This window comes from Hemiscyllium ocellatum, chromosome 39 (genome assembly GCF_020745735.1).
Source record: "Hemiscyllium ocellatum isolate sHemOce1 chromosome 39, sHemOce1.pat.X.cur, whole genome shotgun sequence".
Classification (NCBI taxonomy): domain Eukaryota; kingdom Metazoa; phylum Chordata; class Chondrichthyes; order Orectolobiformes; family Hemiscylliidae; genus Hemiscyllium; species Hemiscyllium ocellatum.
Genome location: NC_083439.1, coordinates 37,203,493 through 37,228,525, shown reverse-complemented (window position 1 = coordinate 37,228,525; position 25,033 = coordinate 37,203,493). Strand labels below are relative to the sequence as shown.

Below are 25,033 nucleotides of genomic sequence, written 5' to 3'. Positions count from 1 at the left end.
CCATTCCAATACAAACATCAATGTGTTGCAGTACACCCTGCTGATTAAAGAGTGACTCTTTTAACTCCAGCAGCATGTGCGGAGAGAGAAACAGAGTTAACATTTCTGATTCATGACCTTTCATCAGAATTGTGGTGGTGGGTCTCAGGTGTAAAGCATTGGACTGGATTTTTCTGGATTTGGGGATACCCCCTGAAATTTAAAGATGATGGATAACACCAGGATTCTCAGCTCCATTCCCAGCAATTCCAGTTTTCACCAAGATACGTTCAAGGTGCAGCCATTGGGGTTTGCCAGTTCAACTCCTACCCTCTAACCAGCCGGCCTCCGTTGTGAGAATAGGCACCTCCTAGCTCCCTGCAGCTCCTATGGACCTGGATACATGGCTCATGGTCTCTCAGAGATGCTGTGAACCACAGGCTGGATAAAGAAATATTTTGAAAGGTAAATTCAAAGCGTCTCATGCCCCAGTGCTAGTTTGTGCCACTTTCATGTCTGATCATCCAATCTGCACCCTGTACCAAAGAAACCTACAGTAAAAGTAGCATGCGTAGAATTTTTTAATAAGTTATTCATTTCTAATTTCTTTTTAAAAGCTGCTTTTACTACGGCCCTATAAAATCTCAATCAGCCAGGCCTTTAAAGTATCAGGGCAGAAACTACAAGCATCCAAGAGCTCTTTATCTTGTGTAAGTAAGCACTGTGTGTGAACAAATTAGATCCAAGGCAAAACGCTGTCAAGCAACATTCCCTTGCACAAAGCTGTTTCAGCAGCCTAATAGCTGGCTGGGCTCTCAGCCAAGTCTCAATAAACATGCTCGGACAAGAAAGATTGTTGGATGATTAGACAAGAAGAATTAAGAACCTGATGAGGAATCATCAAGGAGAGAGAACCTTTACTGCTTACACGCAGAGATATGAGGAATGATTAATTGTTCAGTCTTTCTGGATCCTGCTCATTTTCCAGCACTGAAAACTCTGCTGCTAAATACCATCATGACATTCTTTCTAATTTCCTTTTCTTAAAAAGTTTAACCTATTTTGCTAATCAATCTGTACAGAGATGTTATTACACACCTCTGGAGCATGTGAGACTTGAACCTGGGCATCCTATTCCATTGGGTAGGGACATGACCTCTGACTCAAGAGATGCAATTTTCTTGTTGTGTATCAAGGAATATTCAACCCCTTTCGTCACATCAGTATTGTTTGGGCCAGACAGATTCACAAATTCGCACGATAAGCGGAATTGCTTGATGTGGTTAATCACAATTACAATCCAAGCCAATCTCTTTCATTCATTTCACACCCAGCTGTTGACGTCATGAGGCCATTCTGAGAACAAGGTTCCAAACTCTATGACTGAGTTGTTTCCCTAGATAGGACAGAGTGGAGGTGGAGGAACAGGTTGTTCTTGTTGGGATGAGATGCTGGCGATGCAGGTTACAGACTACTGCTGTTCACTCTGTGCCCAGACTGTGTTCCCCAGGCAGCTTAGTAGTCATGAAAGCAGGTTCTGGTTGAGAGAGAGAGAGAGAAAAGTGCAGATGTGGGTCACTCCAGTCACCACTGAAGTTGAATTTGCAGCTACAGTGACAAGAATGGACATTTTAACTGAGAGTTGATTTACAGCGATCTGGTCGGAGAACACAACATTCCAACACTCAGTTTGTTTGATTGTGTTTCAAACTGCTTAAAGCATTGTCATTGTTTTCTCAAAGTTGAGCTGTCCTATTTCAATACTATTGATTGAAAACTGGCCTCTTGTCTTTATTAAAATGTTTTTAAATTCAAGCTCTGTTATTGAAATGTGCTGAAAGAAAGGGGGACAGAACAGTTCCTTACAATCTGTTCCCTTTTGGCTCACCCAAGTAGCTTATTCTCCTAATTTCAGCAAGTCCAGTTATATAAATCATCTCTGGTCAGTTTGTGGGAATGTGACTGATTCTGGAAGAGAGTGTGGTGCTGGAAAAGCACAAAAGCTCAGGCAGCATCCAAGGAGCAGGGGAATCAACATTTCGGGCATAAGCCCTTCATCAGGAATGAGCTTATGTCCGAAACGCGATTCTCCTGCTCCTCTGATGCTGCCTGACCTGCTGTGCTTTTCCAGCACCACACTCTTGGCTCTGATCTCCAGTATCTGCCGTCCTCACTTGCTCCCTCCTGATTCTGGAAGAGTACATGTTGAGTACAGAAAATAGAATGGGCCTTGGGTTGTCAGAATGCCTTTAGTTACACTTAAATCCATATTCTTTTGATTGTGCAGAATCCCAAGCCCTTGCCGTATCTGTGCAGTGATGACCCGTACACTTTCGACATCAACCTTTCTGTTTCTATTAAAGGTGAGTTATACCTAGTGACTGCTGACACGTTTGTGTACTCCTTCATAAATTCATGAGAAGAACATTTAAAGGCAGTTCTTTAAAATGGTGATCGACTGATGGTCTTGTGCCTTTTATTTTATAAATGCATTCAGTGTCCTGGGTGATTGACAAATCCTTTGGGTCTCTGATGAAGTGTGTTTATTCTGAATGCTCATTTCCACAATGGCCATGAATTTCCTTCGGATTTGTCTGATCAGTGGCTGTAACCGACAGGAAATCAGTAAAATCCTGGTGAAATTCACTAAATGTTAGCCTCATCCATGTGATTAAAGGGACCAATCCATAGGCAGACCTATCTGCTCTTGACCGGAATATACACTGCAGATAGTTTACAAACACGTCGCCTTGCTCCTTTCTTCAGGAAGAGTCAAGTGCTATCTCTGGAAAAAGCAATGAGGAAACATTTACTGTTCCCCGCTCACAATCTGAAAAGTTTGAGTCTTGTTTCCTCCCCTGGAATTGTGCTCCATTTCTCCAGTGTCATTTGGAAACAGAGCACAGGAAAACTGCCAGGGCCAGAATGGAAAGAGAGAGGAATGGCTCTAGATGTGTTATTCAGAAAGCTAGCACAGACACAATGGATTCTTTCTGTTCTGTACCAATTTTCTGCCCTGGGTAGACAGATGCAGTTAAGAAATAGGAGCAGGAAGAGATCATTCAGCCCTTCAAGTCCACCCAACTACTCAGTAAGATCTTGACTGACATTCTACTTCAACTCCTTTTCCCCATACTATCCCTATAATATCCCTTGAAATCTTTAATGTGAAGAAATCTATCGGCCTGTCTCTTGAGCACACTGAATGACTGAGCCTCCATTACCACTGAGGCAAAGATTCACCATCATCCACAGGAATGTGCAGGATCAGTGGATTAGCCAGAGTAAATGTGGGGTCACAGGGATAGCTTCTTGGGAAAGACTGTGTCTGGGTAGGACGCTCTTTGGAGAGTTGATGCAGACTTGATGGACCAAATATCCTCTTTCCACGTCTGTAGGGATTCTATGATTCTGTGATTCTCTGATCTAGGTGAAGAAATTCCTTCTTCTCTCAAGACAAAACTCCACTCCCCCACATTCACTGCAGCCATTTTAACTTTGATAGAGTGTTGCATTTAAGTCTTTCAGCATGGTGAGATTCACCTTCCCGATTGGATTGCTTGAGTACCACTCACTATCACTAGCCTGATGAAGAGCTTTTGCCCGAAACTTCGATTTTCCTGCTCCACGGATGCTGCCTGACCTGCTGTGCTTTTCCAGCACCACTTTAATCTAGACTCTGGTTTCAAGCATCTGCAGTCCTCAGTTTTGCCTACCACTCAACCCAATCCCCAACATCACTAACCCTGCATGCCCTATCACTGCCAACTCGCTGACTCAGGGCACCTTCCCTCCGACAATAACAGCTATGCCACCTGCTTCCATATCTCATAATGCCTGCCTGCAGCATTCCCTGTCATTCCCGTCCCAGCTGTGTGTGCTCTGAGATCCCAGCACCTTCCAGAACTGAAACACCCAGATGTGCTGAACACACACGGAACATGGAGTGGCTGCACATGCGTGGAGCTGAGCAGCTGAGAGAGAGTAAGCTGCCTCTCATTCTGGGTGAGGAGGAGGGGGGACATTGAAGGAATATGATAGAAAGAGTCAAGATAGTTGGGGGAGCTGCCTGGTATTCAGATCCTCACCCCTTGTGTGAAGAGGGTCCTAACTCTGATCAACCCAAGTGACTGACCATGTCCAATCTCCTGGGTTGGTATCAGAGGCTACCCTTTATTGCACAAGGAGCCCCTGAGCAAAGGCTATCCTCTTTGATTCGAGGCCTGTTGCTGACAATCAGGACATGCTTCTGGGATTTGTGTCTGCACTAAAAGGCAAGACAATGCAAAGCAGAGAGACTGCGAGCATCCAGGTCGGCTCAGAGTCAATGAGAGTGAGAGAAGAGTCATGGCTTACAGAGTAGTGCCAGTCCATGAGCTGGGTATGTGCCCCTGGGTACGCATTGTCCTTGCTGCAACATTACAATAAGCGTTCCATCTGTAGCCCTGGTGCAGCATTGAAGTGCAGATGTGTCCTGTAAGTGGATCGGAGATGTACCTTGAGGATTCTTAGTGCATGGCACATGCCAAATACCAGTGTCTGTAGACATGGGCACCATGTGGCAAATGCCCATGGAGTTTGCCCTGGAGAGTTTGGTGCCCAGTGTCCAATATGAAGCCACTTTCCGACCACTAGTAAATTGAAGTTGCCAGGTACCTGCTCTGACTGCCATGCTGAGAATTCTTGATGTCCGGTTTGTTTGATGTATTTGGTAAGAAAGGAAGCTGAATACTAATTCAGTTATTTGTTAATTGTGTTATTAATGAAGTGTTTAACAAGTGCTAATCTTCCTTTAATGACAATTCCTGAGTACCTGGTGAGAAATTCATCATGCCACTTGGCAAAAGCATTGGACGTGCAATGGCATCAAGCCAGGCCTCGTTAGACTCTGCGTCTGATTCTGCCACAAATTCCAACATAACCCATTTTGTTCAGATCCCTATAAGAGTTTGCCCTCTGTTTTCTGTCAAATCACCAGATATCAACCCTTGCCAGTACATACTCCCCAAATCTCATGCTCTGGAACTTTACTTTCAATCCTTTTATGTGGAACCTTACCGAAAGCATTTGAAAGTCTAAATATCTATTGGTTAAAACAATAAAGCATCTACTGATTTTTCCTCATCAATTCTGCTAGTTACATCCTCAAAAACTCAGAAAATAGGCTTGTGAAAAATGACTTCCTTTTATTAATCCATATTGGCTCTGCCTATTTGATTTGATTTGATTTAATATTGTCACATGTACCTAGGTGCCTGTATTCTATATTCTGCCTGTATTGCTCACAAGACAAAGCTTTTCACTGTGCCTTGGTACACGTGGCAATAAATTCAATTCGATTCAAGTTTTGTTTTGCATGCAGTACAGGCAGATCATACCGTACAAAATGCATAAGGGTAATAGGACAGAGCAAGGAATACAAACGTTCCGGCTGCAGAGAAAGTGTACAAAGAGCGATATCAACATTAAATTTTAAATTTGAGAGGTCCATTCAGAAGTCTAATAACAGTGGGGAAGAAGCTGTTCTCGAATTTGTTATGTGTATTTAAGCTTTTGTACCTTCTGCCCAACAGAAGGGGTTGGAAGAGATTATAACTGGGCTGGGAAGTGTCTTTGATTTTGTTGGCTGTCTTCCTTAGACAATGAGAAGTGTAGATGGAGTCAATGGATGGTCTAATCCTATCATTATTCTCTAACTGTCTTTATATAACATCCTTTATTACAGATTCTACCATTTCTCCTATGTCTGATGCTAGCCTAACAGGCATTCCCCACTTTCTCTCTCCTTCTTTTCTTAAATGTGGACTTACATCTGGTGTCTTCGAATCTGAAGGGACTATTCTAAATTCTATAGAATTTCCAAATGCATCTACTGTCTGTACAGCCATCTTTTTAAACACTCTAGGAGGTGGATCATCAGGCTCCAGAGGATTTAGCTTCTTCAAAACTCATTATTTTCTCCAGTACTGTTCTTCTATTAATGTTAATGTCTTGCAGTTTCTTGTTGACACTAGTCGCTAGATTCTCCATTTATTTCTGGGAGGTTTTTAGTACTTTTCTTTGTGAAGACAGACAAGTATTTATTTAGTTTCTGTGCCATTTCATTTTTCCCACTGTAAATTCTTCTAACTCTGTATAATGGAATCACATTTATTTTTGCTTTTTACATGCCTAAAGAAGCTTTAACCAATCACTTTAAAATTTCTCATCCGTTTACTCTAATGTTCCTTTTTTCTCTTTTCTTTTCCTTGGTCCTCCTTTGCAAAATTCTAAAATGGTTCCAGTCTCAGGATTGTTATTTTTTGAACAACTTAATTGGCCTCTCCCTTTCATCTAACAGAATCTTGATTTCTCCTGGTAGCCACAGTTAGAAAAATTTTCTTCCTCGATTTTTATATATAAAAGCAGTGTATTTTTGTTGTAAACTACATATTCATTCTTTAAATGTTAGCCATTATCTGCCTACAGTCATAACTTTTGACACAGTTTCTCAAGCTACTTAGGCCAATTTGTCACACGTGGCTTCATAGTTTACTTTGGTTAGGTTTAAGACTCTAGTTTCTGATAGAACTACATCACTTTTAAATTAATGTAAAATATTATCATGTTATGCTCACTTTTCTCTAAAACAAGATTGTTAATTAGCCCTTTATCATTGCACAACGCTAGATCTAAAATAACCCAATCCCTAGTTAGTTGGTCAATGTACTGCTTTAGAGAACCATTTTACTTGCATTCCATGAAGCCATCCTCCACAACATTAGTACTAATTTATTGTGTTTATATATAGATTGAAACCTCTCATAGTTATATTATCACCCTTATCACTCACATCTCTAATTTCCTGATTTATGCTATGATTTTTGATCTCTGTTATTTAGTGTCCTGTATATATTTCTTACCTGAGCTGCCTGCTGTTTACTTCAACCCAAAACTGATTCTACGTTTTGAAATTTAGAATAATGGTCCTCTTTCACTGCAGTACAATGGTTAAGAGAGCCCCCTCATCGCCTTTTCCCTACCACCTTGTCCTTCCAGATTGTCACTTTGGAATTAAAGGGCCCCAGCTTTAGCTTTCTTGTAACCATGCCATTGTACTGGCTGGAGTGGAGAATGTGGTGCTGAAAAAGCACAGCAGGTCAGGCAGAATATGAGGAGCAGGAAAATTGACTTTTTGGGCAAAAACCCTTTATCAGGAATTGTACTGGCTGTCAAGCCATATATTTGAATTCCTATTTGAGATGATAGTTCAGCTGTTTTATTACAAATACTATAGAATTCAGATACAGCCTTTAATTTAGTTATTTCTGTCACTGTTGAGAACCTAGCACAGAAGCATTGGGATGAATAGCATCATTTCCTGCTGTAATATCTTTGATTCACTTATGGATCTGCATTAACTTGCATCCAGTAGCACTTGGACCTCATTGGATTGAACAAAAGCATGTTGAGTGTTGTTTCATTGGATGCTTTTGATGAAAAGGAAGAGGAAGGCCAGATGTAATGTGCATCTCGTGGTTTTGTGCAGCAGTCAGTTTCTCTCTTAAAAAGGAGAAAGTGAGGACTGCACATACTGGAGATCAGAGCTGAAAATGTGTTGCTGGAAAAGCGCAGCAGGTCAGGCAGCATCCAAAGAGCAGGAGAATTGACGTTTCGGGCATGAGCCCTTCTTCAGGAAGAAGGGCTCCTGAAGAAGGGCTCATGCCCGAAACGTCGATTCTCCTACTCCTTGGATGCTGCCTGACCTGCTGCGCTTTTCCAGCAACACATTTTCAGCTTCTCTCCTAAAAATACTATTTTGTGAACGGCCAATTAATACTGTAGGGTTTGATCATGAGTCCACTAGTATACAATATTTATTCACAAATTAAATAATAATAAAAATGAATTGAATGAACTGTGCTTGACATTCAATGGTATTTTTAAAATCTATTCATGGAATATTTGTGTCGTTGGCTGGGCCAGCATTTATTGTCTATCTTTTATGGCTCCTCAGAAGGTGGTGGTGAGGTACCTTCTTGAACCACCGCCATTCCTGTGCTGTAGGTAGACCCACAGTGCCATTAGGGAAGGAAATCCTGGATTTTGTTTCATGAATATGGCTATGTTAGGCTGTGAAACAGTCCTCTCAGTTTTGGCACTAGCCCCCAGATGTTAGTAAGGACCTGTGTAAGCTGTAATAATTCCCGCCATAGCTCACACCTCCTAGGTGCTGACATCAGTCAGTGTTCACACACCCTCTGAGTGGGACCACATAACTTAGAGAAACATTGGTAAGGAGGACTTTGTAAGGTTTACAGGTCTCTGTTTGTCAATTATCACCTCCAGCACCTAAATTAATGTTAGGTGATCTGTCAAATTTCATTCCTTTTTAGCAATTGTTTTAACTGGCTGGCCTGTTAGACCATTTCAGAGGGCAGTTAAGAGTCAGCCACATTGATGTGGGTCTGGAGTCACGTGGGGAAGACCAGGTTAGGCAGCAGTTTCCTTTCCTAAAAGACATTGGTGAACAAGATGAGTTTTTACAATTGGCAGGGGTCATCAGTACATTATTAATGCCAGATTTATTTTGAATGTAAAACCATAATTTAGAATCCCTACCATATGGAAGCAGTCCAATCAGCCCTACCAACCTGCTCTACAGCGTACCACCCAGGCCCAACTCCTACTCCATATTTTCCACAGCTAATCCATTTAATCTGCACACCCCTGAACACTAAGGGCAATTTAGCACGGCCACTCCACCTAACCTGCACATCTTGGACTGTGGGGGGAAACTAAGCACCCAGAGGAAACCCATGCAGACACAGGGAGAATGTGCAAACTCCACACACAATCATCTGAGGATGGCATCCAACCCAGGTCACTGGCACTGTGAGGCAGCAGTGCTAACCCCTGAGCCACTATAATACTCATATCATTGTCATTTATACCTGGCTCCCAAGAACATTACCTGGGTCTCTGGGATTATTAGTCAGCAATAAAATGCCTCCCCTGTTACTATTTCACATTTGCTTAAAATGTTGACTTTGTTATGCTTCAAGAATTTTCTTTGTATGTTTCATGGCAGGTGAGGCAATGACTGAAAAGGCGACAATCTGTCGGTCCAACTTCAAGGTGAGCTCAGTGTCCAATGATGCCTTTTTTATAAAATACGTTACAATCACAGATCTTCACTCTGCCGAAGGAGGCCATTCGGTCCTTCATGTCTCTTTGCGTGAACTGTCCATTTATCCATCTTCCATCCGATCACCCTATAAAACTTTCTTTTCAAGTAATTTTCCAATTCCTTTTGGAAATCTACAGTTGAATTTGCTCCCCCACTATTTTTCTAGGCTGTGTGATCCACATCATCATTTGCTATGGACTAAAAAATAAATTTCTGTTTTTGCTACTGTAATTCTTTTGCCAATTATCTGTCCTCTAGTTGCCGTCCATCCTGCCAGTTTTATTTTCAAACATTTTCATGATCTTGAATATTTCTATTAAATCCTTCCTCAACTTTCTTTGCTCAAAAGCCAACAACCCTAGTTTCTCCAACCCTCCAAGTTACCTGACGCATTTTATCCCTTGCACCATTCTAGAAATCCCCTGTACACCCTATCCAAGGGCTTCCTGTCATATTCCAAATAACCTGTTCAAATTAACAGCCAAAGGATATTTCTAGTTTGAAAGAAAATGGTTCCTCAACAGGTCGGACAAATAAGCTCTGAAATTCTCCACAGATTCCGCTGAGCTCCCATTGCATCATTGGTGGGAAATTTTGCAGAACAAGCAAACCCAGGGTGTGATTTGCTGCTGCAGGTCAGATTTGGCGTTAATACTGACTTCAATTTGGGAGGCAATGGATCTTCTGGCATTGGAGGCTTTAGTTATAGAGTCATAGAGATGTACAGCATGGAAACAGACCCTTCAGTCCAACCCGTCCATGCCGACCAGATATCCCAACCCAATCTAGTCCCACCTGCCAGCACCCGGCCCATATCCCTCCAAACCCTTCCTATTCATATACCCATCCAAGTGCCTCTTAAATGTTGCAGTTGTACCAGCCTCCACCACTTCCCCTGGCAGCTCATTCCATACACGTACCACCCTCTGTGTGGAAAAAGTTGCCCCTTAGGTCCCTTTTATATCTTTCCTCTCTCACCCTAAACCTATTCCCTCTAGTTCTGGACTCCCCGACCCCAGGGAAAAAACTTAGTCTATTTACCCTATCCATGCCCCTCATAATTTTGTAAACCTCTATAAGATCACACCACAGCCTCTGACATTCCAGGGAAAACAGCCTGTTCAGCCTCTCCCTATAGTTCAAATCCTCCAACCCTGGCAACATCCTTGTAAATCTTTTCTGAACACTTTCAAGTTTCACAACATCTATTCGATAGGAAGGAGACCAGAATTGCATGCAATATTTCAACAGTGGCCTAACCAATGTCCTGTACAGCCGCAACATGACCTCCCAACTCCTGTACTCAATACTCTGACCAATAAACGAAAGTATACCAAACGCCTTCTTCACTATCCTATCTACTTGCGACTCCACTTTCAAGGAGCTATGAACCTGCACTCCAAGGTCTATATGTTCAGCAACACTCCCTAGGACCTTACCATTAAGTGTATAAGTCCTGCTAAGATTGGCTTTCCCAAAATGCAGCACCTCACATTTATCTGAATTAAACTCCATCTGCCATTTCTCTGCCCACTGGCTCATCTGGTCAAGATCTTGTTGTAATCTGAGGTCACCCGCTTCGCTGTCCACTACACCTCCACGCTCGCATCCAAATCATTTATGCAAATGACAAAAAGTAGAGGACCCAGCACCAATCCTTGTGCCACTCTACTGGTCACAGACCTCCAGTCTGCAAAACAATCCTCCATCACCACCCTCTGTCTTCTACCTTTGAGTCAGTTCTATATCCAAATGGCTAGTACTCCCAGTATTCTGAGAGATCTAACCTTGCTAATCAGTCTCCCATGTGGAACCTTGTCCAACGCCTTACTGAAGTCCATGTAGATCACATCTACTGCTCTGCCCTCATCAATCCTCTTTGTTACTTCCTCAAAAAACTCAATCAAGTTTGTGAAACATGATTTCCCTCGCACAAAGCCATGTTGACTATCCCTAATCAGTCCTTGCCTTTCCAAATATATGTACATCCTGTCCCTCAGGATTCCTTCCAACAACTTGCCCACCACCGACGTCAGACTCACTTGTCTATAGTTCCCTGGCTTGTCCTTCCCACCCTTCTTAAACAATGGCACCACGTTAGCCAACCTCCAGTCTTCCGGCACCTCACCTGTGACTATCGATGATACAAATATCTCAGCAAGAGGCCCAGCAATCACTTCTCTAGCTTCCCACAGAGTTCTAGGGTACACCTGATCAGGTCCTGGGGATTTATCCACCTTTATGCATTTCAAGACATTCAGCACTTCCTGCTCCGTAATCTGGACATTTTGCAAGGTGTCACCATCTATTTCCCTACAGTCTATATCTTCCATATCCTTTTCCACCGTAAATACTGATGCAAAATACTCGTTTAGAATCGCCCCCATTTTCTGCGGCTCCACACAAAGGCCACCTTTGAGGGGCCATATTTTTTCCCTAGTTACCCTTTTGTCCTTTACGTATTTGTAAAAACCCTTTGGATTCTCCTTAATTCTATTTGCCAAAGCTATCTCATGTCCCTTTTTTTGCCCTCCTGATTTCCCTCTTAAGAATACTCCTACTGCCTTTATATTCTTCTCATGATTCACTCGATCTATCCTGTCTGTACCTGACATATGCTTCCTTCTTTTTCTTAACCAAATCCTCAACTTCTTTAGTCATCCAGCATTCCCTACACCTACCAGCCTTTCCTTTCACCCTGACAGGAATATACTTTCTCTGGATTATCGTTATCTCATTTTCTGAAGGCTTCCCATTTTCCAGCTGTACCTTTACCTGCGAACATCTGCCCCCAGTCAGCTTTCGAAAGTTCTTGCCTAATATCGTCAAAATTGGCCTTTCTCCAATTTAGAACTTCAACTTTCAGACCTGGTCTATCCTTTTCCATCACTATTTAAAATCTAATAGAATTATGGTCACTGACACCTCAGTCACCTGTCCAGCCTTATTTCCCAAGAGTAGGTCAAGTCTTGCACCTTCTCTAGTAGGTACATCCACATACTGAATCAGAACATTTTCTTGTATACACTTAACAAATTCCTCTCCATCTAAACCCTTAACACTATGGCAGTCCCAGTCTATGTTTGGAAAGTTAAAATCCCCTACCATAACCACCCTATTATTTTTACAGATAGCCGAGATCTCCTTACAAATTTGTTTCCCAATTTCCCTCTGACTATTAGGGGGTCAATAATACAATCCCTTTAAGGTGATCATCCCTTTCTTATTTCTCAGTTCCACCCAAAATTCCTGGATGTATTTCCAGGAATATCCTCCCTCAGCACAGCTGTAATGCTATCCCTTATCAAAACCACCACTCTCCCTCCTCTCTTGCTTCCCTTTCTATCCTTCCTGTAGCATTTGTATCCTGGAACATTAAGCTGCCAGTCCTGCCCATCCCTGAACCATGTTTCTGTAGTTGCTATGATATCCCAGTGCCATGTTCCTAACCATGCCCTGAGTTCATCTGCCTTCCCTGTTAGGCCCCTAGCATTGAAATAAATGCAGTTTAATTTATTAGTCCTACCTTGTCCCTGCCTGCCCTGACTGTTTGACTCGCTTCTGTTCTCAACTGTAGCAGTCTCAGATTGACGTCTTTCCTCACTATCTTTCTGGGTCCCGCCCCACCACCTCACCAATTTAAATCCTCCTGAGCAGCTCGAGCAAATCTCCCTGCCAGTATATCAGTCCCCTTCCAATTTAGGTGCAATCCATCCTTCTTGTATAGGTCACTTCTACCCCAAAAGAGATTTCAAAGATCCAAAAATGTGAATCCTTCTCCCATATACTAGCTCCTTAGCCCTGCATTCATCTGCTCTATCCTCCTATTCCTGCCCTCACTAGCTCGTAGCACTGGAAGTAATCCAGATATTAATACTCTTGAGGGCCTCCTTTTTAATTGTCTGCCTAAGTCTCTGCAATCTCCCTTCAGACTCTCAACCTTTTCCCCTCCTATGTCATTGGTTCCAATGTGGACAATCACCTCTTGCTGGTCCCTCTCCCCCGTGAGAACATTCTGCACCCTCTCTGAGACATCCTTGATCCTGGCACCAGGGAAACAACACACTAATCTGATTTTTTGCTGCTGGCCACAGAAACGTCTGTCTGTACCTCAGACTAGAGAGTCCCCTAACACAATTGATCTCTTGGAACCCGGTATATCCCTCATTGCATTCGAGCCAGTCTCAATACCAGAAACTTGGCTGTTCATGCTACGTTCCCCTGAGAATCCATTCCTTCGCCCCCCCACTCCCCTCACTACATTTTCCAAAACAGCATACTTGTTTGAAATGGGCATAGCCACTGAAGACTCCTGCACTACCTGCCTACCTGTTTTATCTTTCCTGGAGTTAACCCATCTATGTGGCTGTATCTGTGACTTTTCTCCCTCCCTATAACTGCTATCCATCACATACTGTTGTTGTTGCAAATTCTTCATTGCTTCTAATTGTCTCTCCAATTCAATCTGCTAAGATTCTGAACCAACAGCATTTATGGCAGATATAATCCGCAGTAACCCTTAAACTCTCTTTAAACTCCCACATCTAACAAGAAGCACATATCACTCTAATAAAGGCCATTTTTGCTTCTTCACAATTTACAGACCCAGAAAATAACACTGTTTTATTCCTCTATAAACACTGCTCCAGGTTAAATTAATAGTTATGGCTTATATTTTAAGTTTAATCAAAAACATATAATCAGAAAGAATCCACAGTACTCACTACTGCAGACTTTTTCATCTGGAGATGGGCCTGTCACTAGAAGTGGGATGATTCTGGACCAAGTTCTGTTCCCAAGAAATATCAGCCTGTTTTTTCTAATGTAATGTAATCATTGACAGAGTTGCGTTGTATTGGAAAGGCCTCACAATCTATAGAAAAGTAAATCTTCTGGTCAAACTAACCCTTATCCCTTGCACCAATTATCCACTTGATGAACAGAGTTCACAAGACCTATTATAACATTTGGAAGCCATTGAATAGCCCATATTTCTTCTGACTCTTCAAGCATTTGTGAAATGATTGGTTTACAACGAAGAGCCCACAAAACTCTCCCCTTAAAGAAACTGACCTCAGAACTGTTGTTTCTAACTGCAGTTATGAATAAGACATGGGAAAAGGTTAAACATTTACACTTTGTTATCATACTAGGATATCTTCAATACAATGAAATATATTATTTTTTTTATCCATCAGTGGATTTTTTCCCCACTTATCAGAAGAGTTTTCTACATTTGCAATGTTGATTTTAACATTTTGATCTTTAGTTTCAGGTCCTTCAATGACTCCTCCCCCCCTATCATAATCCCAGTGGTTGCCAGTTTTGTTTTGTACAAGACCCCACTGTGCACCAATTGATATTACCCCACTCACCACCACTTGGGGCAGCAAACAATTATCAGCATTAACGGGAACTTACAGCAGGTATAAACATCTCACCAAATTTTACGAGTAAACGTAACAATCTAAAAATAAATATTAATCACGAATTCATGCTGAACAGAAAGTGTCGGAATTTTCATCTGACATCACTTCTACAAGAGAACATATTGATTTGATTAAAAATCATGCAACACCAGGTTATAGTTCAACAGGTTTATTTGGAAGCACTAGCTTTTGGAGCGAAACCTGGTGTTGTGTGATTTTTAACTTTGTACACCCCAGTCCAACACCGGCGCTTCCAAATCATGTTTATTTGAAATATTCTAATATGTTGTAAGAGCATCATAGCAATCTTTGTACCTGAAACTGATACAGTACTTGTCTTATATTCTAATGAAATAAAATAAACTTAAATCCTGCCAACAGAACAACTTTTCTGGTGATCACCTTCTGTCAAGCATATAGGAGCCAGTCTGCTTATATAATGCTACACAAGCGATGGTGGTCATGAGGAATACTGGGCTGTTCTCTTATATTGTCTCAGCTGTGGTGAATGTTATAAGGCAGTCAGTAGATTTGTGGGCATCCTCCCACTTGCTATGTGTAACAAGACCAGAAAGAGATTTGATGCCAGCGAATCTACCCAAGGCATCTCATATGGTTTGAGCCAATGCGACTACACATATACCATGCTAACAGAGGGGAGGATGTCACAGCATAGACAACTGAAACAGCTTACACTTTGGCCCAGGTTATCCATGGACTGGACTACACTTTGAGAATTTCTCTTCCAGTCCTGCAAACCCTCAAGATGGCCTCCCTCAATTCTGCCCCCTTGATCGTGTCAGATAATCACCACTGCAACATTCAGCTGACAAGCTCCTAATCAGCTCCCTAAACTTTCCCACCTCTGTCCCTCTGTTCTCCACTACCACCACCGCTCAACATCACCCCCCCCCCAACCCCCTCCCTCTCTCTCTCTCTCTCTCTCTCTCTCTGTTTTCGTCAAGTCATTCCCAGTTTTGGTTCACTTGTCTTAATATTTCTTCATGTGGCTTGATCTGAAGTGCTGAGCTTGTCTTGTGAAGCTAATTTTATTACATTAAAGGTAATATTTAAATACAACTTGCTGTTTTACAATAAATACATGTTCATTCACTGCTTTTTCACTTCTCTTCAGCATATGTACTGGACCATGAAACAACAGTTAGCTCACCACACTGTTAATGGGTGCAATGTGAGACCTGGAGACTTGCTGGCTTCTGGAACGATCAGTGGCCCTGTAAGTTAACTTTTCCTTTCATTTCTTGACAGGTATCAAACTTGGCATCATCTAAGTAATAATTATTTTAATTTCAGGTTGAGTAGATTAGGATTATTTTCATTACAAAGACAGAGGATGAAGGGGGAACCTGATTGAGATCTACAAAATCACGACATATATAGACAGGGTAGTTAGCAACAAGCTTTTCCCCAGAATGAAGGCTCAGTTACTAGGGGTCATGAGTTCAAGGTGAGAGGGGAAAAATTTAGGGGAGATATTTGTGGAAAGTTCTTTATGCAGAGGGTGGTGGGGGCCTGGAATGTGTTGCCAGCGGAAGTGGTAGAGGTAGGCACGAAAGCGTTATTTAAGATGTATCTATCTAGACAGATAGATGAATAGGCAGGGAGCAGAGGGATACAGATCCTTAGAAAATAGGCATCAGGTTTAGATAGAGGATCTAGATCGGTGCAGGCTTGGAGGGCCGAAGGGCCGGTTCCTGTGCTGAAATTTGCTTTGTTCAGTGATAAGTAACCACCTTTTATATTTATTTCTGTATTTAAAATTGAGTTTATGTTCAGATATGTATGCTTAATAGAAATCTGTATTTCTATAATAAGGCATGATTAGATCATTATTGGTACCATGCCTATTGTTTGCACTTCCAAAGTAAATGTATAAACATACAAATTAGCAGTAGGAGTCAGCCACTTGGCCCGTTGAACCTGCTCCACAACTCATCTAAGATCACAACTCATCAGGTTACTCTCTCCGATAATCTTTCACCCTCAGCTTACCACAAATCTCTCTACCTCTGCCTTAAAAAGAAAGAAAAGCTGTGCTGTCCCCACCTTTTGAGAGATTTCCAAAACCATGTGACTCATTAACTTCAGCGGCACTCAAACTGACATTACCAGAAGGATCTGAATGTGAATATAGGAAGTATGGTTATTAAATCTGCAGATAACAACAAAATAGTGGACAGTGAAGAAGGTTCAAAGTTTGCATAAAGATTTGTAGCTCAGGTGTTGGGTGTCATAATTGTGGGCGCACTTGTTGAGCTGGGAAGAAGCTGATTTGCAGACATTTCACCTCCTGTCTAGGTGACATCTTCAGCATTTTGGAGACTCCTGTGAAGCCACTACCAGCTGTCCCTAGTAGCCACACACACACACACACACACACATGACAAGGATCACAAATTTGACTGGGACAATACAACAATCATAGGTCAAGCTAAACATAGGACAGCCAGAGCATTTCTAGAAACGTGGCACTCATCCCAGACTCCATCAGCAAGCACATTGACCTAGACCCAATATACCGACCACTACAACAACCAACTGGAACCAGGAACCAGAACCAGCAGGAACAGTACCAAATAAATTCCAGAAGGCACAGTACAGCAGTGCTTCACTGGAGGCTCCAAAGCATTGAAGATGTGAACTAGACAGGGGACAAAACATTTGCAAATCAACTTCCCAGCTCAGTGAACAAAGCCACAACTATGATAGTGAAGAAGATTATCTAAGGTTACAAAGAGATCTTGATCAATTGGGTCAATGGGCTGAGGAGTGGCAGATGGAGTTTAATTTGGATAAGTGCAACTTGCTGCATTTTGGTAAAACAAACAAGGGTAGGATTTATACAATAGGGCCCTGGGTAGTGTTATTGAACAGAGAGACCTGGGGTTCAGGTGCATAATTCTTTTGAAATTTGCATCAAAGTTTGACAGTTTAGTTAAGAAGACATTGAGCATGCTTGCCTTCATTGCTCAGACCTTTGAGTGTAGGAGTTCAGACATCCTGTTGAGGTTGTTCAGACCATTATTGAGGCCTCTTCTAGAGTACTGTATGCAGTTCTGTTCGCCCTGCTATAGGAAGGATATTATTAAATAGGAGAGGGTTCAGAGAAGGTTGACCAGAATGTTGCTGGGAATGGAGGGTTTGAGTTATAAAAATAGGCTGGATGGACCAGGACCTTTTTCATGAGTGCATAGGGGGTTGAGGGGTGACCTTATAGAGGCTTATAAAATCATGAGGGGCATAGATGAGGGGAGTTAAAAACTGGGGGGGGGGCATATTTTTAAGGTGAGACAAGAAGCTTTTGAAAAAGACGTAAGAAGTAACTCTTTCACATAGAGAGAGATTCATGTGTGGAATGAACGGCCAGAGGAAATGGTGGATGCAGGTACAGTTACAATGTCTAAAAGACAATTGGATAAGTATGTGAATAGGAAAGGTTTATAGGGATGTGGGCAAAATGCAGGTAGGTCGGACTAGTTTAGTTTGGGAACATGGTCGATGTGGACTAATTGGACCGAAGGGTCTCTTTTCATGTTGAATGACTCTATTAAATATTTTGTAATATTTCGGTGGATCTTACATGACAAAGGAGTGAAAGATAATAGTGGGATGATAGGAAAGTGAGTTGAGAGCCTAATCAGATCAGTTATAATCTTAATAAAATGTGGAGCAGGCTCAATGAATTGAATGGCCTGTTCCTGCTCTGAATGTGGATACCCTAGGTTCCTCACCGGAAGGCAGCCGAGAAGATACAAATCCAGATTCCAAACTAAAGTAGCAGTTTTCTACATTCAAAGGAATAAAAGCGTAGACAATGCAATCTCTCTCAGAATTTGTCAGCCCTAGTACTATTCTGATAACTGCAAACAAGGTTCTATGTAGTATTGCTGGAGATCATACACAAAACAGAACACTTTCAGAACTACTCAAAGAGACTGAAGCAGCAAATGGATCACAGCAGCTGCTGAGAGCTTTCTGGTCCTGTAGAGAATTGGTGCAAATTGCATTATGCAAGCTGAATGGGTCCTGCAAATTCCTACGCAAAATATCCAATTCAATAATTGATTATGAAACAATGCCATAGATCGTGTTATGAGTACATTTTTAACATGAATATTTTTCAACCTTCGATTGTTTTGTTAGCTTATTGGCTGTCCAGTTGTGTAAGGTTAAAAGGGCATTTGTGTAATAGATTATTTATGGTTATGCTTTCCAGACCCCAGAGAGTTTTGGCTCAATGTTGGAGTTGTCATGGAAGGGAACAAAAGTCATCGACCTTGGGAATGGGAACACCCGCAAATTCCTTCAGGATGGTGATGAAGTTACCTTGACTGGTAAGCCCCCTTCTACCTGAATGAGATCCTGTGGTGCAGGTCCTTGTATGGTTAACCGAATCAGAGTCTTGACTAGTAAAGAGTTCTCTGGGGCTGCACAGCCACTTGTGATGTGTAAAGACTTAACAATAAAATAAAAGCAAAATACAATGGATACAGGAATTTCAAAATAAAATTGGAAATGCACAGCAATACTGACAGCATCTGTGGAGAAAGAGGACAAAAGGCTAGATATCTAGATATTACATGGCAGTATATTCCAAGTTGTAACCAAGCACTGTGTGAAAAATGATTTACTCACGTTACCCTTGCTTCGTTTGCACATCACTCCTGCGCTCATCCTCTTAATACAGAAGGTGGTTGGCTGCCTAAATTGGTTGCTGTCCATCATGTGTAAATCAATAACTAAGGGTCAATTGAGTTTCTTAAATGCTTATGTCACCCCAGAGTTATCCTGCCCACAGCATACAATAGTTGGCATGAGCAAGGAGGCAGGAGTGGGCAGCTCATTTTATTTTTACAAACATTTAGAAATCCAGGAACGAGGAGTCTTTCTATTGTTGAATGGTGCTCTTTGTGCATTGGGAAGACTAACACAAAACAGTACCTGCCTTCCTTCCATCCCACGCAGAATGTAATCTCCACCTCCGATCTCCTTGTCCTCCCCTTTCTGAGATTCCCAACCCTCCCCATCCAATGCCCTTCCATTGCCTGGGTCTGTTTGTCATTGGATGTTTGTCCTGGGACTGAGCTTCAGCTCTGCCTAAAGCTGCTGACCCAACTGATTGGTGTCTACTTGCACTCATTGAGGAACAGGAATCCCGTTCTGCACGATATTATCCTAGGATGCCAGTTGGAACCTGTGATGGAGTGGTACCCATCTTCAAAAACCTCTCAGCTCTTCATGAGCTGATTGGTAAGTTGTCTCATTGGTGGTGACCGTACATCAGTCACCACCTGACACACTTACTCCCACATTTTAAAGACTAAGAGATTGTGCCATAATGTATTGTACAGCCACACGGTGCCCCAGTGTGATTTACATGTATTTTCATGCCCTTTGTTATACTTTTGAAGTTTAGTCACTGATTTAATGTGGTCAATACAGCAACCAATTTGTGAACAGCAAGCTCCTCAGAACAGTAGCATAATTATGAATCTGTTGTTTGGTGTTGAAGGACAATTTTTGTGAGACCGCTTTTCTTATTCAAGATAGCATAAGGCGTCTTTCACATTTCCAGCAGACTCTGTTTTACCACCTCATCTGAAAGTGCAGCACAGTAGCTCAATGGTTTGGCACTGCTGCCTCACAGCACCAGGGTTCCAGGTTTGATCCCACCCTTGGGCAACTGTCTGTGTGGAGTTTGCACATTCTCCTTGTGTCTGCGTGGGTTTCCTCTGAGTGCTCTGGTTTCCTCCCACAGTCCAAAGATGTGCAGGTCTGGTGGATTGGCCATGGGAAATGCAGGGTTGCAAAGATGGGATGGGTCAGGGTGGGATGCTGTCTGGAGGGTTGGTACAGACTCGGGCTGAATGGTCTGCTTCCACGCAGTAAGGATGCTATGGTTTGAGAGCACTCCCTCAGCACCGAATACTCAGCAACTCCCAAACTAATGGTTACGGCAGGCAAATGCTGCTCACCTGCTCACTTACAGGTTGGTACCTGGCTCTGTACCTGGGAGCTGTTCCTTTGTCCTGGCTGACTGCCAGGGCACCAGTTCCCGATGGTGAGATACAATAAGAAGCAGCAAAGCAACACCAGGGGCCAGGGAAGCACACAGTACAAGTGGCACAGCACTGTTGAAACTGATGTTTTCCATTTCTGCCATTTGCATGCAATGGAATGTTAAATATTGACGTGAAGTATTAACAAGCTGCATGTGTTACATCTGATGTCAACACTGGATGTCCAAGGGACATGAATAGAGACAGGGAGAGCAGAATGGGGAACAAATAGAATGGTGAATAAAACAGATATCATCGATGTGAGAGTATTTAAGTGGGATTTACCGTAAGCTTTAATCTGATTTTTAACTGCATGAACACTAATTTCTTCTTTTTATTTTAGGTTATTGCCAGGGCAATGGCTATCGAATTGGCTTTGGGGAATGTACCGGAAAAGTGCTTCCAGCGAATTCGTAATGCACTGAGTATGTTCTGGATGGGAAATACAGAATGTCATCACATTTCTCCTGCTTTAACCATTAAGTGGAACTGATTGCAATCAAATATTCCCCTCATCCCGTCTCCAATTACAAATTTGACACTAATCAGTGGGGGACTTCCAAGTTCGTTCACAACTTAATTCTTGTCATTATTGCATTTAATAAAACAAAGCACAAAGGGAAGTCCAGCACAGGAAGAGGCCTTTCAGCCCTCCTAGACTGTGCTGATCATCATGCCCTAACTAAACTAAAAAACAAACCTTTTGCCCTTATTCAGTCCATATCCCCCTCCTCCCTCCCTATTCAGGTAACCATCCAGATGCCTCTTTAAATATCACCAACACACCTGCTTCCGCCACCTCTTCTGACAGTGTGTTCCAGACTCCTACTACTCTCTACATAAAAAACTTCCCTTGCACATTTCCCTTAAACTTTCCCCCTCTCACCTTGAACCTGTATCCCCTTGTATTTGAAACTTCAATCCTGGGAAAAAGCCTCTGACTATCCATCATATCTATGCCTCTCATAATTTTGTAGACCTGTATCAGGTCTCCTCTCGGCTTCCATCTTTCCAGTGAAAACAATCCCAGTCTTTTTAACCTTTCCTCATAGCCACTGCCCTCGAAACCAGGCAACATCCTGGTGAACCTTCTCTGCATTCTCTCCAAAGCTTCCACGTCTTTCTGGTAATGTGGCAACCAAAACTGTACACAATTCTCCAAATGCGGCCTAACAAGAGTTTTATATAGCTGCAACATGGTTTACCAACTCTTGTATTCCGTGCCCCAGCCGACGAAGGTAAGCATGCCATATCCCTTCTTAATCACCTTGGCCACCTGCACTATCAGCAACTCCACCAATCTTCATGTCATCTGCAAATTTGCTAATTAGATCACCCACATTTTCCTTCAGATCATTTACATATCATACAAACAAGAGAGGATCTAAGACTGATCTCTGTGGAACACCACTAGTTACTGGTCTCCATTCTGAAAAGCACTCATCCACCACTAACCTCTGTCTTCTACAATCAAGCCAATTTTGTTTCCATCTCGCCAATCTACCCTGAATCCCATGTGATTTTTAGTGATTTATAATAATAGTTAATTTACTAGTCAACATTAATTTTCTTTCAGCTGACTCTGTAAGATATTCAAAGTATTTTTTACCAGATTACTTTGTATGAAAACATACCATTTCAATAATAACTGACGTCAAAAGTACAATGATTGGAACGAGGCCAGCCAGGTAGACTTCATAGAGTATGATTTCCCTGATTGGACCAGGTTAGCAGCCACAATCAGGGAGCCCTAGCTGACAGGAGTGTCAGGGATTCTGCTCACTCTAGGAACTGGCCCTGAGCCAGCTGAGGTAGTGTCATGTACAATGCACATGTAATTAAAGGGTTGACTTGGTAACAGGATACTGGCCTTGGTGGAGTTATTGCAGTGGTGACAACAGAAAAACACGCCCCTGAAGAGATTTGCTTGCAACATTCATCTTTGAATTGGGGTAAGGATTTCTGGCATCATGTCCCTATTTGGGAAGTTTGACTCATTTGATCCTACTGTTGAAGACCGGGCCCAGTGTGTGGAAAGAATGCATTAAATTTTCTGGGCAAATAACAGTGGGGCAGATGAAAAGCAAAAAACAATTCTCCTGGCAGCTTGTGGAAGTTGTATCTTTATTGGTTATGCGAGGCCAAACTTTCTTTGAGGCACCAGTTATTAAAACCTTTCAAGAGTTAACATGTTTTACTAAGGAGATGTTATCAATTTTACTCAGCAGTTCGAGAACCAGGGGATGAGGTTAAGATGCTGGAAAAGCGCAGCAGGTCAGGCAGCATTCCTGAAGAAGGGTTCATGCCCAAAACATCGATTCTCCTGCTCCTGGGATGCTGCCTGACCTGCTGCGGTTTTCCAGCAACACATTTTCAGCTCTGATCTCCAGCATCTGCAGTTCTCACTTTCTCCTCTCCGATGAGGTTAAGGTGACTGGCAGAGACATGTGATTTTGGTGTTTTAACCAAAATTGAGATCTGAGACACCACTTGGTAAGTGAAATTAATTATGTGACCATGCAAAAGCACCTACTAACTGAAGCCCAACTGGATTTCAGACAGACACTACAACCGCCTTTGTCATTACAAAATGCAGCAAGTAGTGTGTATGAGTTATAGAGTATACTGATGAAAGTGGGCATCCTCACCAGGCTGACTGAGCTTGGGGGACACCACTTGAGTGATGGCAATTGCATAGCCTCACTCAGGACATGTTCTGATCAGGAAGGCCTTGATGTCAGCTCACAGCAAAACCCCAAAACAAAGCCAAGCCTTGACCAAACGGTTAAAATTTTGTCATGGGTCTGGGCTGGCAGGCCATTGTAGTTGCTGTTGGTATGTGGATCCAAGACAATAAAAGGTTTCCATTTGACCTGAATCGAGTAAGTGAATTCATAGGCCAGTATCGAGGAGGGTACGTACCTGGGAAAGTCCACTTACAGCTGGTTTGGAACAGTTAGACTGTTTCGTTCTGATTTGGATGTTACTAATCAAAATAAATGTCTGGTTAAATGGTCATCCTGTTCTAATGGAGGTCGATACCAGACAATGATTGCATAACCAGTCTTTACGAAAATTTGCTCTGTACTTCAACTCTGACATTTGTGTAAGCCCTCAACCAGGTTGAGAATCTACACTGGGGAACCTTTACAGATTAAGGGTACAATGTTGGTTCCAGTGTTGTATGAGGAGCAGCTGGTTTGGTTAACATTGATTGTAGTAAAAGGCTTGGGCCCAAGCCTGATGGGGTGAAATTGGTTGAGAAAGATTCAATTTGATTGGCTTAACATTTTTTGATTAGAAAATGCTTGCCTGAGTAATTAAAAACCTGCCCATTTTTCAGGAAGGTCTATGGACTTTCAAGGAGGCCAAAGCCACCTTGCATGTTGACCAGGTTGCAATCCCACAATTCTGCAAGGCCCGCCCTGTGCTATTTGCCTGCCATGTGAAAGTAGAGGCAGAAATCAGACGGCTGGAAAGTGAAGGAATCACCAAATCAGTCCAGTTTGCGGAATAGGCAGCACCGTTTGCACCCTTGTGAGGCCCAACAGCTCGGTTTGCTTTTGTGGGGATTTCTAACCAACAGTAAACCACCTCTCGCAGCTGGATAAATACCCAGTCCCTCACACCTAGGAAGTATATATCAAACTGGCCAGGGGAGCAGTCCTTCATGAAGCTGGCCATGAGCCATGTAGACCTGCAATTGTGGATAGAAGAGAATTCCCAGAAGTATTCTACAATTAATACCCATAAGGGTTTGTACCAATATACAAGCCTACCTTTTGAGGTATCATCAGCCTGTGCCATTTTCCAGCAGATGATGGAGAACGTTTTACCAAGTCTATTCCAGATCACCATTTATTGGGAGGACGTGCTAATAATTGGGAAGACCAATTTAGAGAACTTGGATATAGTGCTTAAGTGTTTCTCCAAGGCGGGAGAGAAAACTTTGTGTTCCAGACACACCAAGTGACTTACTTGGGCTGCAGAATCAGCAAGACCTGGTTAGACTTGTTGGAAGAAAAGGTGAGGAGGTGTCCCTCACAGGTGTCCCTGGCTCCCAAGTCTGTACCAGATCTTAGGTCTGTCCTTGGGTTGGTGAATTATTCATTACATAGCCTCCATCCTGGCACCCTGACATCTGCTACTGAAAAAGGACCAGCCTTGGAAATTGTCTCGTTACCAAGATGTAGCCTTTAGGGAAGTGGAGAAGGAGCTATCATTGTCTAAGGTGTTGGCACACTACAATCCCAAGCGAAATGTGGTGCTGACACTCAAAGCCTCCCCTATGGTATCATGGTGGTGTTGGCTCACCAGTGGCCCAGTGGAGAGAAACCCCGGATTGCGTAGGCTTCCCAGACTTTGGCTGATGTCAG

General features: G+C 42.5%; 1 protein-coding gene across 1 annotated transcript in view; it reads left to right on the top strand.

The window, feature by feature from the left end:
- Positions 1-22,520, top strand: part of fah (fumarylacetoacetate hydrolase (fumarylacetoacetase)) — a 60,463-nt gene extending 37,943 nt beyond the window's left edge. Inside the window, exons 10-14 of the mRNA XM_060852814.1 lie at positions 2,267-2,342; positions 9,050-9,096; positions 15,713-15,814; positions 18,815-18,932; positions 21,001-22,520. Of these exons, the coding sequence (XP_060708797.1) occupies positions 2,267-2,342; positions 9,050-9,096; positions 15,713-15,814; positions 18,815-18,932; positions 21,001-21,074 (417 nt within the window). The 3' untranslated portion in view covers positions 21,075-22,520. The remainder of the gene's footprint in view (positions 1-2,266; positions 2,343-9,049; positions 9,097-15,712; positions 15,815-18,814; positions 18,933-21,000) is intronic.
- Positions 22,521-25,033: the final 2,513 nt, after the last annotated feature.